Source organism: Anopheles darlingi, chromosome 3 (assembly GCF_943734745.1).
Source record: "Anopheles darlingi chromosome 3, idAnoDarlMG_H_01, whole genome shotgun sequence".
NCBI lineage: Eukaryota > Metazoa > Arthropoda > Insecta > Diptera > Culicidae > Anopheles > Anopheles darlingi.
In genome coordinates this window covers 66,016,995-66,030,029 of record NC_064875.1, presented here as the reverse complement: position 1 = coordinate 66,030,029, position 13,035 = coordinate 66,016,995, and the positions used below count along the sequence as shown (strand labels likewise).

Here is a 13,035-nt window from a genome sequence, read left to right as displayed (position 1 = left end):
CAGGTAGGCGTCGATTGTGAGAGGCGCTGCGAGGCTTGTGTTGGTGGAGCACCTTGCAAGAAGAGGTAGAGAGTCCGGAGAAGAGGTCGGGCAAAAAAAAAAACAAACTGCATGCTGCTGCTGCTGCTGCCGCCGATGCATGCAAGCCAGCTGCAATCGAGCGTCAGTCGTGCACCTGCTCCTCTGCCTGCCTGAAACAAGCGCTGGAAAGAAGATTCTTAAGCTGCTTTCACATCGAACGCGTTTTTAAAAACGCCAAAGTTGGCGTTTTTTGACGCAAAAGCTTAATTTATTGTTCACACCTAGGTTGCGCGAAGGTCGATTAAAAATACACCAAAAATAGCACTATAACACTACCGCCACCTTATCAAATCATGCTAAATAGTTTAATCTTCATGCAAAACAGTTATTACCCGGATTTCAACACATTCCTGCCAAAACAAATTGCAAAACCAAAGGGCAACGTTGGCTTGCTTGCGTAGCCTGCTACAGTCGGCTCAGAACCTGCCACAATCTGTAGATTTTTACAGATCCGAAAAAAAACGCCAACTTTTAAGCTCTTCAAAAGCTCGAAAAAATAGCTTTCAGTGCGTTACGTGAACACTTCCATATATTTTGATGTGATACAACCGTGTTTTCTGCGTCAAAAAACCTGCTGCGTCTATTAGTGGCGTTTAAACGCGCTCGATGTGAAAGCAGCTTTAACGTCACAAACGCACACACTCACACGTTTGGTGGTGGGTTTACCACCGGATGGAGCATTCAAACGCGTGGCAATAACAGACATTAGTCGCGATATCAACCAAAGCATAAAAAGACAGGGTAGAATGGAAAAAAGGGTGCTACTGCTACCCACGGCGACCGGCGGCGACGTCCCCTTTTTTCCTTTCTCGCCGCGAATCACTCTCTTTGTTTCTCCAAATTAACCGAAGCGAACCTGGAGTTGTTGTTGTTGTTGTGGTTGTTGTATGTTGGATTGGACCAGGTGAAGGCATTTCCTTCTGGCATCATCTGCGCTTCTGTGTTGTTTCTGCGCTTCTCCAAGAATAATATTCTGCATCGCTTGTTTTTGTTGGTTGCTGTGGGGATTCCTTTTACGAGCATCTTTTTTAATTTCCGTTGTTTGTTTCATCTTCGTATTTTGCAGATTTTTGGAAGCCGCCATTAGCAACCTTTGGGGTTTAACGAAGCAAACCCCGCAAGTGATCGCGTTGAGTAGGCTGTGGGGTCGCAGCAGCCCGCGCTTCACCAGCACGACACCGTCGAACGACGACGAAGACGCGAGGGCGACGAACGTGTCACGGTCACCGTCACCGTCACCGTCAGATGGCAGCAGCCGCCGACGCTGACGCCGACGCCGCACAGTAACGTCGTCGCGCCGCGCTGAGGAGCAGTTAATCACGAGACGTCTTTCGTGCCGGTCGTGTGTAGCAGAGTGGTGTGGTGGGTAGAGAGACCACCGTCGCCTCGTTCCCAAATCGATGAACGGTGGGTAGTGGTGGTGACACAGAAGCAGCAGTACCACCCCGGTGCGCTTCGTAAGATGACGAATCCCGGCGGTACCGCAACAAACAACGGCCAAACCCCGGATGATTTCATCCTTCGTTCGTGAGTCCGTCGGCGTGTGAAGGTCGTCGAGTATTCGTTGTTCGTGTTTTGATTCCGCAGTGTGTGCAGCGGCAGCGAGTGTGATCGTAACAACCATCTGGGTGGCATCCTTGTACTAAAGTGTACTAAAAAAAAATAGGTGTAGTGTGTGATTTTGGTTCGCAATCCCCTGGGTGCATTCGCTTCGTTTGTGAGAAAAGTGAAAAGCGCAGTAAATTCGCTGCCTCCCGATAAAAAAATAGCCGATAGTGTGGCAAAGAAAAAGAGAAAGAGAAAGTGCGGTGCCGCGGCCGGTCCGTGATTTTCGGTGGTGGTCGTCCGTCCCGTTGTGTGATTGATTCGGCTCGGAGGAAGGGGGGGTTCGTGTTTTGGTTTGGTCGGAAAACGAAATATGATGCAGAGCAGCGACACCGGTGAAAGTGTTGCCGCGATTCTTCACGCCTTTGACCAGCACGACGACGGCGGCTGCCGGTATCGGTTCCACCGGTGCCACCGTGGTTTATCCGGTGTGTGACGCACCTATCACCAGGGTTATCTATCTCCCGTCCCCCGGTGTAGTCCGGGGAAAAGTTGCAAAATCGCATTAGTGACGTGAGTGTGTGTGTGTTTGTGAGTGTGTTTACCGGTCTCGCGCCCGCGTTCCAAAACCGGTCCCCGTCAACTAACGCGCAGTAGTGTACTTCCTCGCCTCGATTTCGCCGATATTACAACACACCACACAGCAGGCCAGACCAGTGTTGTTGCTGTTTGAGAGAGAGAAAGATAAATTATACAATAATCTTGGCAGGCCAGTGAAAGACGCGGCTTACTGCGTCCCCCCATTCCGTCCTTTCGCACGCGCGCGGCCACTCGGAAAGGATGAAGAGCAAGAGGCCGATCGGTGCCATCGGGTGCGATCGCTTCCTTCCTGTAGCAGCAGCAGCAGCGAGCAGCAGCGAATGGCGCGTTTGCATTTGAAGAGAAAGAGAGAGAGAGTGAAAGTAGTGTTTTATTGATGCATTCCCGCACCTGCACCCGCTCACCATCATCCTCTATCGTGCAATCATCAGCATATTAGGTTAAGCGTGAAGAAAAAATAGTAAACGTAGTAGGAGCCGTAGGTTAAAAAGCAACCAACAGGAAGGATACCGAAGATCCACTGATTTGCAGCCAAGATGAATTCCGTCTTTTCTGCATTTAAATCCTCATCGAGTGGTGTCGGTACGGCGTCATCGCCCTCGTTGGTGTCACCGACTACCGATGCCAACGGCACCGGTGTTGCGGCTGCGGTCAAGATGAACGGAAGCATCAGCACCAGCAGCAGCAGCAGCAGCAGCAGCAACAACAAACATGAACCGACCAGCGTGGCAACGAGCAACGGAGTTGCAAATTGTCCCAAGCCACCGACGACGAAGCTGCTGCTGAACCTGAAAACGCACCGCCCACCGGTAACGGACCATCCGCCGAGCGGAAGCTACGAAAAGTTGCGCCACATCCGCGAGATCAGCAACCCGGTCGCGTTGGACCATGGCGTAGTGGTGGTCGATGCGGTACCACCGAGCGACAGCTCCATCACGACCACACCGGTGCAGAGCCCCTCGGCATCGGAAGCGCCGTCGATCGGTCCGCCGACGAGCATAAACGGGCACCACGAGCATAACACCAGCTGCGCCAATGGTGGTAGTAGTGGTGCCATTGCTGCAACGCGAATCATCGGCATCGATCAGGTCGATTGCCATCCACATCATCATCAGCAGCAGCACCAGCAGCAGCACCGTCCATTGCACCATCCGCATCTACCGCAACTACCTTCCCCCGCGCTCGGCACTAACGGTGGCAGCAAAGCGGCTGACACGGTGGCAACCAGCCTCACCACAGCAGCACCGGCCGTACTGGCCATCAAACCACCCTCCGGTGCGTCATCGTCATCGGTGGTAGCGTCCAGCGCGTCCACCACGAGTGCCACGGTGTCCGGGTGTCCTGGTAGTAGCAGTAGCGCTGCTACCAACATCAGCAGCAGCAGCAGCAGCAGCACGACACTCTCCAGTGGCGTGGGACTGTCCAGTTCTTCGCTGCCACCGTCACGATTCCATAAGCCAAGGCTTAGTCTGAGCAATAGCAGCGGTGGCGGTGGCACCAGCGGTACTGGTGGCAACTGTGGCGGCAGCCTAAGCACCACCAGCATGCCATCGGTACACGGCCGAACGGGTCCAAGCGGGGGTGCCGGCACTGGTGGCGCCGGCTCATCTGGTATGCCCCCACCAAAGACGAGACTTTCAACGCACCAAAGGAATCTTAGTTTAGATTTTAGGTAAGTGGCGCAACGCATGATCGTGCTTCGTGGTTTTCCCATATGATGATCGCAAACCAACCACAGGCAGGCACCATTGCCTCATCGCCAAGGACATTACGGCACTGGTGTTCTTGTTGTATTATAAATCAAAGCGCGATGGTTCCAGCCGACGTTGACGCGTCATATTTACGCATTTCGATGCCCGACAGCTGTTGCGAATGGGTCCATGGTTCACACGCTCATCGTTTGATGTGAATGGAGTCCTCTCGCATCCTTCCATTATTCATCCTACCCACGGCACACGGCGGATCCTTTTGATATAATCCCTTACATTGAGCTTGGGAAAAGTGGAAAATAATAAACTCACTTAAACCCCAACCCCCACCCCCCCCCCCCACTCCCGCATGTTCGTGAGGTCGAGGGTGCATTAAAGTTATCACGACATAATTGGGATGAGTAATCAATTAGGCAAGCAAGCCGTTGCCGCGCTCGACAACAAATTTTGGTAAAAGAAGGGGTTGGCGTGACCGTAGCGCGGAGTGAAAGGTTTCTCCCTCGTTATTTTGTTTTTTGTTCGAACTTTGTCGTACGGTGTGTCACTCGGTGTGTAATGTGAGGTAATTGAACAAAGCAGGGGAGAGGACCATATGTTGTTTAATGGTGTTTGTACGAAGCATTTTTGCTCTGATGGCGCCGGGATCTACTTGCCTAGGGATCGCGGATGCACTGAAATGGAACAGTTCCCAGAGTTCTAGGATGGGATTATGGACTTTATACGAGAATTGCTTTACTTTGATTTTACATTCTTCCTTTATTACGCTACTCAAATTACGTTACAGATGCATCATAGCAACCGTATTCTATTGTAAAAAGACAAGCTATAGGAAGTTGTTGTTTCCCAGTCTGTTGACATAAGCACATTATACACATTGTACACACTATAATCAACTATTTATTCTATTTGTTTGAATGAAATTACGTTTAGTATTAAAAAAATACAGTAACATAGCCGTAAAATGCAAACTACATAGAACGCATCTATTCTATAGAAATCCACGGCTACTGCTCGTGAATGTGGCTTCCTGCGATTGCGTTGCCACCTCCTGCTTTTGATTGTCCTTGTCGGTCACCCACAAAAAAAAACGCAAAATCATGTTTACTGGATTCTGACAATTTTGTTGTGCAAAACAACCACACTGGTCGGTGGTTGTGTTTGATGAGTAATTCTCAACTTTTTCGCCTCCGAAATGGCCACCGATGGTCAGTCCGTTGTGTCCAGAGTGTTTTTTTTTCTCCATTTAACTCCCCAAAAACTCCACCAGACCCCCGGGATTCGGGTATTCTGTGCTGGAGCGGCTCGTTCGTTCGTTTTTATTGGCACCGGAATCTCGGAACATGCACTACTAGGGCCGCGACGCGACAGCGCGTCGAATTTATGGCCCAATCGGACGCGTGGGGGGCCGTTGTTGTTGTTGTGAAAGTTGTTTGCCATTTTGACCAGCCGCAAGTCCTAATATATAGGCCCGGGGCAACCGAATCTAAATCCCCTCCTAAAAAGCTCGATGGTTTGGCATAACATTGCGCGCACAGCTGGAGAACTTGTACGAGTGATACACACGCACACCCACACACGCACAATTCGGAAACGATTTATGTTCTTTCGGTCGCGTCGGTCCCTTTTCCAGTACAAAACTAATTACTCACTTTGTTATTGGAGGATCGGTGAGGCTGCTCGTTGGAATAGCTAAATACGTGCAGCATAAATCAGCGTTCGTTACTACGGCACTAAAACCAGTGTCGCTCGCGTGTCTCGCAGATCGCACACCTCCGGTAATAAGCATCCATTCACACCGAAGACGACGACGACAGCGACAAAAGGTCCATTGACGCGGAAGTGCCATTCTTTGTGCCGTTCGCATCCGCCTTACGCGTCAAGATCATCGCGCGCGCTCGTCGAGTCGAGGAAATTCCATTTCCGATTCTGCTATTCCCGGTGCTCACACGATGGTGAAACGTGCCTAGAATACACACCGCAACCAAATGGCGTGCATGATACGGGCGACGACGACGATGGTAGGGATCTTCATTCATCAGACCTCAGGAAGGAAGCGAAAATGAAGAAGACCAATGACCTCTTGCGACCGTTTCCGGCGAGCTGGCGGTTGTGGTGGTCCGCAACTGCAGAACCTTTGATGGTGATTGCAGACACACGGACTCGCAAGCCCCGAAAGCAAGAGTTAAAGGGTGCGTGCGTGCACCAGGATACCAGGTGGTGGTCGCTGGGGTGATGGCAACATAAAGAGCAGTTGCCAACGTTGTCGCCGTCGTCGTCATCGTGGTCATTGGTCATTGGTCGTCGATATGTGCTAGGTGATCGTTAGAGCTTCAACGAACAAGAACCATTGTTCCGGGGGTCACACCTTATCCTCCGGTTCGATAAAGCACGCAGAGCACGTGAATGAGGGGTAGCAATGGAGATCGGGGTGCTTCGCGTGCCAGAACCAAGCTAAATGCCCGTTGGGCACGAGTTAATTAAATTAAAAACCAAATCGATAAACGGAAAGCAGAGCCTGCTTCGTGTGCAGCAGTAGCCGCAGCAATGAGTGCGTGAGAGCCAAACGCATGTCAAACGCGCCACGGGGTTGCGTATTGGTGGCGGACACCTGACGCATGCCGCTGCTGTTCAGTGTTTGGAAACAACCTGCACGAGCTTCACGTGCTGTCCATGGTTTACGCTTGTGACCGACTATTTACGGCCCCACGTTGCTAAAATCTCGCTTTAAAAACCAGAGCCCCTTTCAACGGGTCGTCAGACTGACCGCGCTATGTTATCCAGAACATTCCACTCACTTTTGCAGTTACTACTCTACATCATCATCAACTGCTGCTGCTGCTGCTACTGCTACTAGAGCCCTTTATCTGCGTCGATAGGTACAAGCGCGTGGTCATATTGCAGTTCTCGGTGTCTATCCATTTCCTTATTTGCAACACAACATTGCATCATAAGGTGGCAGAAGGAGGAGTTGTAGCAGGACAAAGTATTACCAAAGTATCGCGCGCCGGCAGCGATAGTGTCACTTCACAGTAGTGAGCACGTTTCAGCCATTAATTTGACCCCCGACGTCGACGATGACGATGTTGATGATGATAATGATGATGATGGCCAGCTTATGACACAGAAAGAAGGAGGTACCGCAGGCCGCTCGTGTGGAGTTTCTGTTGCTGCTACTACTACTGCTCCCCTGTTGAGCGAGAGTTCTTGCGCTTCAAGTAGTGGTGTCCGCTTGACCACGGACTCGATGGCAAGCTTAGCTACCGTAGGTCTGGAAAAACAAGAGAAAGATAAATGATGGTTCCCCAGTGAACGGAGCGATGGGAAGCTTGGGATTTTTGGGAACACCACCCCGAGCTCAGGACTTCCCGCCGCGATCTTTTCGGTTTCGTAATCCGATTCCGTTCCCGTTTTATTCGGTCACTGCTAATCAGGTGAACTCAGGCCGGGGAGTCACACTCTCTTTGGAATGCACACGGCGGTCGTGTCGCTGCTGGACGCAACATAATTGAGGGAATTAGCCAGGGAGGAGAATCCATTCCTTTCGCTACATATATGCACTCCACACAAATCGATTGTGTGCTGCCCCAGCACGGCGACGAGTGTCGTTCGGGGTGGCCCTAATCTGGGAAACTCCTTTTCTCTCATTAATCTTTCTCTTCGATCTAGGGCGCGCTGCACGTTCCACGGGAGGCCAGCATCCCCGACGTAATGCTATCCCGCCTTATTTGTTTATGCTAGAATTTATGAATCTCTCGGCCATACTCCTGTGGGGGGGGGGGGGGGGGGTGATGTGCTCCGAGCTCCCCTGAGCTGTTGACGCCTTAAAACGCATTGGAAATACGATACGAATCCCCTCGCGGGGACCGCGCGGCTGTATATTTTCATTTCTTCTGCTACGTATCGTGGCAAGCGGCAAGAGTAACGTAGCATAAATATGAATTTAGTGGCCGCGTATGTGCGGTCTGCTGCTCGTAATGTGCACCGTCACCCCGGTGGTCATAAATCAATTCCGATCAAGACACGGCGACAGGGTGCGGTTATGAGCTACTATCGGCGAAATGGCGAAGGGGAAATCTCTGCAGAAGCAAGATCTTGGAGGTTTTAGGATCCCGTCCCATCATCATCAATCATCAAGCAAACACCCGATTCCTCACGATTCAATGACCAGCAATTGAATCCACACGTCCAATCAATGGGGGGGCTTCCCTTACACCGATATGGAATGTTGACGAGGAGTTTGCTTTTGAAATGATTCGCCCTCGCTCGCTCATTCGCTCGTCCGTATCTCGGATTCTCTATCACGGGCCGCTTCGTCTAGGGAGCGAAACGTGCTGTGTCGCGGTGTCGCGGTGTCGCGCATCAAGTGCAGTGACAACTTCATCGCAAAACCCGGTACCTTGCGAATGTGCGCAGCACGCGATCCAGGAAGAGCTCTGCCGGTGATGGCGTGTGCCCGCACTCCTGTGGTCATCGAACGCTGATCAAACAGGTCCCGATACCGTCGGATAGGTGCGATCGACTTGCGGTTGTTTGCTTCATCGTTGACGAATCATCGCTGCAATCACAGTAGCAATGGCTTTGGGAATAGGCAACTTTCACGCACACTTGATAAATCTCGCAGTGCACTAAGAGAAAGAGGTACTGTTGCGTCGCACGCACTGCTTGTTTTGATGTTCGAAGCAGCAACCTGCGCCTCGCCACTCTTCGTAGCTACGAGCGATTCTCACAAGTGGCGGTGCTTTCGGTTCCCAAATTCCTGGTCCCCCCTTTCCCCGGGGTCCACTTCCAATTTCCACACGTCTACGGAAGCAAAGTCCTAACTGAAGCAAACATCTTCACGGCAAACCCGCGATATCATTTCTTCCCTTCTCTACCGATTCTCACTCTTTCTCTATTCGCGCTCCAATACGGTTGCGCTCCAAACGGTTCGTCGAGTGTCTAGGAGAATCTTCGAAAACGGCCAACTTTTGAAGGAGAAACCTGCGGTGAGCACACACACACGTAATGGTACACGAGGTAGTTGTTGCTACTGCTGCTACTGCACTCCACTATCACTTGACAGCAAAGTTTTGCGCTCCAGAATCTACAAGACACACGAAGATGAAGCTTTGAGGTGCGACCGAATGGTGCACAGGTAGCAAGTCCTTAGAAGTCTTCCTTCTCGAGTGTTGTTGCAGCAAGCACTGTGGCAAACCTACAGCAAACTGTGGGTGTTTGAGAAAAAGGGAGAATGTTGTGTTGTATGTTTAGTAAGCAATTATAGTGCCACAAGTTTTGCACATACCGGGCCACATGTAATTCAATCACAACAAAAAGCTGCAGCAGCATATTGGCTTCAGCGTACATCTTGCTTTTCCGCATCATGGTAGCTTGCATTTGGGTGGAACAAACCGGTGTAACTACGTGGCGACAAATTGCAGCAATACTCAAAGTGGAACAAAGTGTGCTATGCTGGCCTGGCCTGTGGGGTCCTAGTTACCCGGCTAGTGAGATTGCTGCGGCACAATCTAGAGCATCGTGATCATCATCGTCCTTAACCGAGCGAGTGGGTGATGGTCGCTGAAATCGCGTTTGCTGAACACATGAACAGCGTTTCTTCGGGATGGTAAGATGATCTCATCATCTCAAAACAGCGCACGCTGCATCACGGTGTTGAATCATGGTCTGCTTTTGACACCATCTCGCGATCGGTTTCCACGGAACGGTCTCGCTCGCCGTGGTAAAGGTCATCTTGTGCAAGCTCAGCAACCATTTGTGCTTATCAGCCTTCATTGCTCTCCCGGCGAGATTCGTGCATATCGCGTGAATGCTCCGTACATACAGAAAATCGAAACAAAGATTAATCGTGTGTATGTGTGCTGACGTTCAAGACGACGAGTTTGCACTGACCGCTGAATGCTGTTGGTTTGGTTGTAATCAGCTTTTTTGTATGATGATGACACCGTGCACAGGTTGTTCGCTTCATTCTTTGATGTACTGATGATGCATCGTCATCATCATCAGCAGCAGTACTAGCAGCTATCTGTTTGCCTTTATCGCTGCTGCGCCTCCGAAACGAAACACATCATCAACACTGATAAGGCAAATGGTACACTACGTTGTTATTGTTTCTTTTTTGCGAAAAATCCTGTTTCGCGAAGGCAATCGCGGTGATTTGTGGTTGGTTTGCGATGGCGGTTTCTCTGCCGTGTGCGCTCGGTAGAGTGTTTCTGTGGTCTTATTGACTTATTTTTAACCAAGTTCTTTTCTCTCTTTTGCAGGTATGTATTCCTTTACAATGATTACTGCGATGGTATAAGAAAGTATGGCCGCGATTTCCAAAATCTTTTGTTCGAGAACAACATACGGCGATGGGCGACTTATCATATTGCGAGAACACAACACCCAGCACAGCAAACCGATCGAAAAAAGAAGGATTTACACTTTCGAGTTGACCGATGTGCGGGTTCCAAAAAGATCCACCGACCAAACCGGTGCTGCTACTAGTTTCGCGGTTAGGATGCCAGCCTATTGGAAAGCAGCCCGATTCGCTTTCATGGCTCGAAACGAAGCGTTACCTTGCTTTACCGAACGCAGCACTTCCCTTTCTTTTTTCTTAGTTTGGCACCGCGGTGTGTAAAGGTTGTTGCGCAAAGTTATTGGGCATGCCCGCAGCTGTGAGCTCATTATTTGAGGGAAAAATGGGCGGCCTAGAGATGGAAAGCCAACACACGACGAGGAAAGTATGGGATGCTGGTGAAGGAATGTCTATGCCTTGCATTGAGAGTAAAATGCATTTTCCCATCCGCGAGGAAAGCCTTCGGCCCACTTCAATCAAATGCACTCCACAACATTCACCTGCTGAACGTAGTTGGAGAGTTCATTGAGGAGACTGAAGTACTGGTGCCTACTTCAATGGCTTGTGCGCCCGTTGGCTGGCTCGCCTTTGATCGGGGGCACCCTTAAAAGGGTCTCAAAACTTTAGGTGAAAAATTAAATTAGCACTGGGAAAAACAGAAGAAAAACACTTTCATAACTTTGCCGCAGGCAACGGCAACCTGCTCGAAACCCCCGGGAGGCACACTCTGTGGTGTATTGCTTCGTTGGGCCAATTTCCAACGATTGTTCATCGCTTCGGTGATGCTGCTACTCCCCCCGGATGCTGCTACCGCGCGAGCAATGAAATGAAGATCGCATGTGTATAAACAGGGCATTGCTGTGTGGCAAAACACACCCGTTCGGCCCAACCGCTGTTATCATACACGGTGCGCGATTGATGGTATTCGTTTTGGTGGAAGCCATTGCAAGCTACGAGGAGAACAACACGTACACAGAGAGATGCCGCGTTTGAAAGTATCTTTTTCATTCGTTATTTTGTTCATAACTTTGGCCGCCACTCAATACACATAACTCGTTGTATCGATGGTTAGACCGATGGAATTTCGTGCTTCCGGGAGGCACTCAAAATGGAATTGTTTTTAGCGATTGAACGAGCACACCGATTTGAAGTGCGATTTCCGTCCTTTCTATAAGCAGCAACAGCAAACAACGAGAAGCTTCTTCGTCGTTCGTTCGAGATGGATACACAAGGCAGTGGATTCTCAAATGTCGACAATGTTTGGAAAAGAAACCACCATCACAGTAACCATCGTGTGATAGATGGGGATACACAGAGTAATACGGTTCGGTATGTTGTTGCAAAATACGTCAAAACAGGAAAACATTGTAAAAACCCTCTCCACTGGACACAGTTGACCGTGGAAGGGGGTTTTTCCAAATCATGGAATTGGCTACTGGCACTCCTGCTCGTGGTTCACTCCCTATCCACTCGCAGGCAAGCTGAATTGTTGTTGCCGATTGTTGGGCTTGCAGCAGCAATGTATGGTGCGTTGCGGGTGGCGCATGCCTCTCGGTGAGTGCTGCGGGCTCGCTAGTACATCGAGAGAGAGAGAGAACGAAACAGCGAGAGAGAAACCGATACTGATGGAGTGTACGGCATGCAACACTACACCCACTACCCACGAACAAGCCGCGACGTACCAACGAAGGCCCGCCGTTGAACGGGCTGGGATAGTCGTCGTCGGTTCGCATCCAAGGTGGCCGCACCTCGCGTTTTACATCCGACTTTGGAGTAGGTTTTGGAAGCACCAATCTGCGTTCGGTGCACGATTGTGACAAAACGGTGTGATGGTGTCCGAAATATCACCGGAGGACGGGAAGTGACCACAATGTCTCGATAGCTTCGCGAGCTCGCGCGAATCGTATCGTGTGCGCCCCCCGCGGCCGAGATTAGTCAGCGCGATTCCGGAGCCCGAGCCTGGCCTCGCAACGAACTTATTCGGTGGAAAAGTACCCGTGATCGTGGTGTAGTTCCGCACGTCAGCAAAGAGGAGGCGCTCCGTCGCCATCGTCGTTGTCGGCCCTGATAACACAATACGGTTGGTGCCGCTTGGGAGTGTAAGATAAGACGCTGTATAGGGACCACGCAACGCAGGCACGCAACCACCAGACAGCGGGCCCGTTTGCAAAGGATTGATGGTGATTTGATTTGATGCAGTCCGTCGGCCTTCCTCTCAGCCCTAGAGAGAGAGAGTGAGAGCGCGCGTTATTATATTGTGTTGCGAGATAGCGCTACCAACCTCTATGGCTACTATCATCGCGGTCGAAGCTGTGTAAAGTGAAACTTTTTACAACCCACCATTACTCGACTACGACGTGCTGCTGCTGCTGCTGCTGCTGACGAAATACGCGGGCCTCAATTCAGCGACCTTCCCATCACCAACACTATCACCACCGTCAGCAACTCGGTACGGTAACGGTCTAATGATTGTGTGGTTGGATGATTGTTGGTTTTGCTTACTTTTTGGGGGCTCTTCGTCTTCGCGCAATCGACTGCAGCAGCAGCAGCAACAGTCAGTGGCAACGCACCTGGTGGTTGCGGAATGTGCGGAATTGCGTTAGGGTGGGTGCTGCAGGCAAGCGTAGAGGGGAGGAAAGTGAAACAGCACTACCACCAGCAACAACCGCCCCCCAGCGAGATCATTGAGTGCTCTCGCGGTGGCGTCGGAGTTGCCGTGTGGTAGAAGCACGTGAAGTGGAGTGTGCAAACCGCGACCCCGTT

The 13,035-nt window shown here is 50.8% G+C and overlaps 1 protein-coding gene across 4 annotated transcripts in view; it reads left to right on the top strand.

The window, feature by feature from the left end:
• Positions 1 to 13,035, top strand: part of LOC125955254 (phosphatidylinositol 4-kinase beta) — an 84,864-nt gene that overhangs the window by 55,958 nt on the left and 15,871 nt on the right. For 3 of the 4 annotated variants that reach the window (XM_049686303.1, XM_049686304.1, XM_049686302.1), the window contains exon 3: positions 1,148 to 3,898. In XM_049686303.1, coding sequence (XP_049542260.1) covers positions 2,763 to 3,898 — 1,136 coding nt within the window. In that variant the 5' untranslated portion in view covers positions 1,148 to 2,762. Of the gene's footprint in view, positions 1 to 1,147; positions 3,899 to 10,459; positions 12,353 to 13,035 lie in introns of those variants that run through there. The other variant, XM_049686305.1, reaches the window with a different exon arrangement.